Genomic DNA, 6,608 nt, shown 5'->3' with positions numbered 1-6,608 from the left:
GAACAGTGGGCTTGCCAAGTGTCCAAATGAGTCACATGCAGGGGCTGAGGAGAGGAAGCATTGTTGAGGGCTGGAGGAGTGGAGGGAGGACGCTGAGGAAAAGCCCCTGAGGGAGGCGTCTGCATGAGCTTTGGGGTGTGTTTCAGGGGGGAGACCAAGAGTGGGTCAGATGAGCTGATCTGACTCGGGTGCGGTGTCTGGACTGGGCAGGACCAGATCACATTGTCTGGGAGAGATGGAGCTGGATTCCTTGGGGTCTTGAATTCTGACCACTGAAGATTTGAAACAATATGCTCCTACAGTTATGCACTACATAATGACGTTTTGGTCAATGACAGACCCCACATACAATGGTGGTCCCATAAGATTATTATGGAGTTGAAAAATTCCTGTTGCCTAGTGATGTTGTAGCACAATGCATTACTCATGTTTGTGGTGATGCTGGTGTAAACAGACCTACTGCAAAATGTTTTGTGGAGGAGTGCCTTGCTTACCCATGGGTGACCCTCCCAAACGTAGCTCGGACCTTTAAGATAGAAAGCCAGGCATTGGACACTTTAGGTCTGACCCCAAATGAAAGGGTACTTGAATTTTTGATTCCCACCCATCACCATAGCAAAATAACAGTAACAGCTAACACTCCTGGAGTCCTTTCTGAGTACTAGGCACAATCCCTATCTGTAATTTAATTTTCATAACTTTGTGGGGTTGGTATTATTCTTTTTTTTTTTTTTTTTCCTTTTTGTCTTTTTTCGTGTCTGGCAATGGATCGCAACCCTCGGTGTTGCGCCCTCAGCGGGAGCGCCGCTGCGCTCCCAAGCGGCGCACTGTAGCAGTGCGCCACCGGGCCGGCCCCGGGGTTGGTATTATTCTAACCCCCTTTAACAAATGAGGAAAGTGAGGCACAGAAAGACTTAGTAACATAACTAGAGGGCCCATGCTTATACAACTAGCAGCCAGTGTACATGATAGGAACATTTGTTGCAGTCCCCTTTCGTAATACACTTTCTTTTTTTTTTTTTTTTGTCTTTTTCCGTGTCCGGCAACGGATCGCAACCCTCAGTGTCGCCCGCGCACCGGACTGGGACCGGCAACGGGATCGCAACCCCCTTTTTTTTTTTTTTTTGTCTTTTTCCGTGTCCGGCAACGGATTGCAACCCTCAGTGTCGCCCGCGCACCGGACTGGGACCGGCAACGGGATCGCAACCCCCGGTGCTGCTCCCGCGCCTCGCTCAGCCAGTGAGCGGGAACCGGTCTGCATGTGGGATCCGAACCCTCGGGCGGGAGCGCCGCCATGCTTCCCAAGCGGCGCACTATCCAGTGCGCCACCGGGCCGGCCCCATAATACACTTTCACTCAAACGACAAAATCACCTAATGAGGCATTCCTCAGAACGTATTCTTGTCATTAAGTGACACATGACTGTAGTTACTGAACTGAAGTACTTTATAAATTAAAATCCTGTTATGCGTAAGGTGGGACCTTGGCTGTGTCCTCTAACCTCTCTGAGCCTCAGTTGTGGCATCTGTAAAAGGGGAATAATGTCTAACTCCCCAAAATCAGGAGAAGCAGTGTAGATTTTTCTGGATCTTCCTACGTCTAAAGGTGGTTAAGACTTATATGTTTCCATCAGTTCGTAACGTCATAACACTAGTTACCCTGTTCTTCCCCAAAGAGTCTCTAAATACGATGTGCTAAAAATGCTTGGTTCAGGAAATTAACTCTCACAGTCCCTGATTCTTGTAGTCAGATTCGTTCCAGCCACCCACTCCAGGTGGGTTACAGAAGAACAAGGAGGCCTTTAGCTCCCCGCCACCATTCATCACCCTTAGCCAGCCGCCTGACGTTCAGCATGGGTCTCAGCTGTTTACCAAGCTACACCTGGCTGAGATAGAGAATATGTTTGAGGAGGACGTCAACTCAACTGGAGGTAAAGCTTCCCCATGGGCTCAGGCTCTGTGACTTCTGCATATGGCATGTGGAGGGTTCAGACCTAACAAGCATTTTTGCATCCAGTGTCTCTTTAAAGCTTTTAATCATTGTGTAAATATCGTAAGCACGTTGGAGGCTATTTGGGATCTAGAAAATTTAAAAAATATATCCCTGGTTCAAATACTCAGACATAACCACTGTTATTAGCATTCTGGTATGTTTTCTTCTGGACAGTTTCACATGTATGTTTATTATCTATTGCTGTGTAACAGTATTCCCACAATTTTAGTGGCTTACCAACACACCTTTATGATCTCACAGTTCTGGCAGGTCGGGAGTCTGGGCATGGCTTAGCTGGCTCCTTTGCTCAGGGTCTCACAAGGCCATAATCAGGTTGTTAGCTGGGACTGTGGGATTATCTGGGGCTTGGCTGGGGAAGGACCCACTTCCAAGCTCACTTATGTTGTTGGCAGAATTCAGTTCTTATCACCCATAGGACTGAGGGCTTCCATTTCTTCCTGGTTGTCGGGGGGAAGCCACACTTGGCTCCTGGAGGCTACCCATGGTGGATCCATGTGGGATTCATCAGCATGGCTGCTTGCAAGGCTCAAGTCAACAAGTGAGAGAGAAACTCCAGTGAGATGGGTGTCACAATCTTATGTAATCATGCTCACATGGTTCCGTACATCCTGTCACCTGTGCCATATTCTGTTGGTTGGAAGCAAGCACAGGTCCCACCACACTCACAGGAGGCCATGAACACCGGGAGGTGGACATCATGGGGCCTCCTTAAGTCTCCCCACCACAAATGGCTACCTGTGCTTTCATATGTTTGTAATCGTGCTATATATGTAATTTCAGACCCTTCTTTTTCACTTAATGTTAATATCTTAAGAACTTTTCCATATTGCCATCTAGTCTTCCAAGCCGTCATTACTAATCGATGGAAGTGTTCTACTGGTTGACTAAGCCATCCCCTATTTTTGAATATTTAGGCTTTATTAATTTTAAATAATGCTGTGAGGATATACTTTGTGCATCAAACATTTTCTCTCTTTATCACTTTATTTTTTCCCTCTGGGATGATACTCCTAAAAGTCATATAATAGGAATTCTTAAAGACTCCTGCATTTCTGGCTGGAGCCCTTTCCCGTCTATCCCCTGAAATGGTCCAGCTGACGATTGTTGAGGAGACAGTAAAGAGACTGCTTTGACCTGAGGGTCCTCTGCATGTCCCCCCTTGGCACCCAGACACTGAGGACATTGTGGCTGGTGATGGGCTGAGTGACTTGTGGTTAGGGGGGTAATAGTCTTTCTTCTCTCTGAAGCCCTGGACATGGAGGCTTTCATCAAGGCCATGAAGAAGATTTTGAGCAATGTGTCGGATGAGATGCTAGAGGCACTATTTTTGAAGATGGACTCAGACTGTAATGGCTTCGTCACATGGGTAAGGAGGGTACCCCTGCTGCCTCAGGTAGCTGGAGGGAGCCTGCAGGGTACAGTCCTTGACCAGTGGAGTCAATGAAGAGTTGAAGATGAGGAGGCAGTCATGACATCAGAAAGCCTCCTGTGGACTCTGGCACCAGCTGGGGTGCTTGTCGGGTAGAGAGAACCCTCGGTGTCTCTGAGACTTCTGTGAGCTGGGGTCATTGCAGCTGATTCTCTTCCTGGAGTACAGGAGAGTGTGACAAGTGTCATTGGCCTCTGCATGGGACCTACTGAGTGTGCAGCTGTGAGCAGCAAGGGCCTCCTCATCTGCCATGCAGCTCTCCTGCACACCAGCCTCCAATCTGGCCTGGGGGATTCAAGCTGGTGCCATGATCATCTCATGGCCCTTAATGGTCACTCAGGAATAGGCAAAATTGTGGTTGTTCAAGCTAAAGATATCAGGGTTTCATAGCATTGTAGTAATAATGCTTTTGTTTTTTTTCTGATTGTAAATGTTTGACAATGAACATATATAGCATTTAAGCATACGGGAAAGTACAAAAGATAGTCTGACGTATCAATGTAGTAATGATGCCAATGGTAACCAGCATTTACACCAGGCACTGTGTGGTGTAAGCACTCTATGTATCATTATATTTAAACCTCACAGGAATCCTATGAGATAGGTGCTATTATTTACCTCTTTTTGACAGATTGGGAAACTGAGGCATAGAGAAGTTAGGAAACTTGCCCAGGGTTGCAGAGCTCATTAGCAGGGAGTCTGCCCCAAGGGTCTATATGTTAACTGCCATATCACATCTTTCCCTTGGTTTAGGTATATGTTCTGGGTTTTATATTTTTACTTTTATTTCTCTTAACATTCTGGAATAAACATGTTTCCAGCATTCTCTGCTATTTACACATTGGTCCTTCTTAATCACTCCCTAATTATTGTTCTAGCTTCCTGTGGTGGCTCATTTGGCCTTGGCCATATTCTCATGAGGCTGGTCAGGGGAGTTTAGAGTTGCCCGAGTGGCCCTGATTGTGGGTCCTCCCCTGCTCTGAACTTCATCTATGAGCTTGGGCAACTCACACATGCTTCTGTGGCCCTCTGTTTTATTATCCGCAAAGTGGAGGTGAACGAGGTGTCAGATGAGAAGCCAGATGTGGGAGTAATGTGATGATGTCCTCAGTGTTGCAGAACAGTGAGGGAGGGAGGTGCTGCAATACTGTTTGAACTGCTTACGAGTAAGCTCTTCACGTATTAAAGACTCAGGAACAGGTCTGTCGCTTGGCCACTTCTCTTGGGCAGTGATCAGGAAGCAGCCCCAGAGCCCCTTGGGAGGGGCTGGGGAGAGATGGAGGAGGACTCTGGAAACAAGGCTTGGGTTCCCCAAGTTGAATGCCGGAATTGTGCACACCCTCCCTCCCGTTTGTTTTCTCTCTGAGGCAGCAGAAGTACGTGGATTACTTGATGCAGGAGTTCCAGGGAACGGAGGAGATGAGGAAGAGCCAGTACCACCTGCGCTTCCACCTTCCCATGATGATCGTCCCCCTGTAAGGAGCCTCTTCCCTGGGGGTGTGACTGAAGAGTGCTGGTGTGGCCCTGCAGCGAGCCCCTTCCTAAATCCATGAGCCACTCTTTGTTGGCGCTGACCAAAGGTCTGGTACCAGGCCTGGTGCTTCACGTCCTTTAGCTAATTTCAGCCTCACAACCCTGTAGGTGATCTGTCCCCATTTTACAGATGAGAAAACTGAGGCTCAGAGAAGTCAAGTGGCTTGCCCCAGGCCAGTAGATAGAGAGTGGTGGGGTCACTCTGTTTGTTGTTCTCAGTCTCTATTCCCCCAGTATCCTGCATTGTCCTTCCTCCAATGGCCAGTGCTGAATGGGTCTGGCAGTTTCATCCACAGGGGCACAGATGGCTTACATACGTGTGGACGGGACATGTGGATGTGTCACCTCTAGGTGACAGGGAGGAAACCTCTCCTTGAGTACCCAGCCAGGCCATGGAAGCCTCTGCATTGCTGGCCCTTGGAAGCAGGTCTCTCTGTTACTCCTGCAATGTGGCGCTCTGTCTCTGCCACGACTTCTGTCTGACCCTGCCTGTCCACTCCTCCTGGTGGCTCCCTACCCACTGTGCCTACTGGGCCTTGACCTTGTAGGGATGGAAAAATGTCTTTTCCTTCTACGCATCTTAGGTTCATAGATTTGGTTCATTTTGTAACAGAAGACAGATTCAGAAGAGAAGAGCATACAAATTTCACATAAGTTTTACATGATGCTGGCCTTCACAAAGAAAGACCCTAAGGAGCAGTTAAACCTTAGTGTTTTTATGCTAGATTTGATGAAGAGTGGGGCAGTCATGGAGAAGTACAATAGGACAAAGGGGTATGAGCTAAGTGTAATAACCTGGAGCAAACTCAGCAAGGCCTGCTTGTTCAGATTCCTCTGTGTGTCATAAGCATGTTCCTTCCCTCCAGGCATTCAGAGGGCACCTCTCAAGTGAGAGTCTGTGTCCTGCCTCAGGGGAAGGTCAGAAAGTCCTTCCTGAACACTTTCTCAAATTCCTTCAGCTTAAAATGTTTGATATGCCAAGTTGCAATATTTTGGGGTAGCATGCCTCAAGCCCCCTCAACCTCTTCCTGTGTCGTGGCCATGTCTGCCTCTCCTCTGTGTGTTCCTTCCACCAAACTCCCTAAGAACAAGTAGCACTCCAGTGGCTCTGCCAGCTGGCCCTGAGCACGTCCCCCTGCAGCCAGGGCTCTTGAACTGGGCAGCCCATGAGCCAGTGTCTCCTTCCTGGAGCCCACCTTGGGTTGGAGCACCAGCTGCCTGGGGCAGGTGGCTGGGGCCAGGAGCCAGGTGCTGTGGTACAAGGTATGGTGACCTACATTTGTGGCCTGGTAAGGAGGGGGCTGTGGATGAGTCTATCCTGAGAGGATTACACCCAGAACAGGCCATGGAGGAGACCAAGAACTAGAAGGCGGTATTCAAGCAGCCTGGAGTCTAATAGAGAAGATGGTTCAAATGAAAATTATGAAAAGGTAACTTAAAAAAAAAATTGGGATTTAATTAAGAAAAAGCCAATAAATAAATATGAATGATAGAAGATTTTGTAACCATGAATTTTGGCATGAAAACTGCTTGATGTAGCCAAGACTTCACTGATCTTGTTATTTCCTTGGGACATTTAGATCCCAAGGGTCTGTAAAGAGCCTCAGGCAAAAATGTCAAGAAGCTTGTCCCT

General features: G+C 47.9%; 1 protein-coding gene across 1 annotated transcript; it reads left to right on the top strand.

The window, feature by feature from the left end:
- The first annotated feature begins 1,466 nt into the window (after positions 1 to 1,466).
- Positions 1,467 to 4,921, top strand: LOC103594120 (EF-hand calcium-binding domain-containing protein 8-like). The gene is made up of 4 exons (XM_008577311.1): positions 1,467 to 1,475; positions 1,747 to 1,930; positions 3,261 to 3,379; positions 4,814 to 4,921. Exons 1-4 carry the CDS (start codon positions 1,467 to 1,469, stop codon positions 4,919 to 4,921), a joined length of 420 nt encoding a protein of 139 aa, XP_008575533.1.
- Positions 4,922 to 6,608: the final 1,687 nt, after the last annotated feature.

The sequence above is a fragment of the Galeopterus variegatus genome, unplaced genomic scaffold (assembly GCF_000696425.1).
Source record: "Galeopterus variegatus unplaced genomic scaffold, G_variegatus-3.0.2 Scaffold65, whole genome shotgun sequence".
Lineage (NCBI taxonomy): Eukaryota > Metazoa > Chordata > Mammalia > Dermoptera > Cynocephalidae > Galeopterus > Galeopterus variegatus.
Note: the sequence above shows the minus strand (reverse complement) of the source record. Positions and strands in the feature narration are given on the sequence as shown.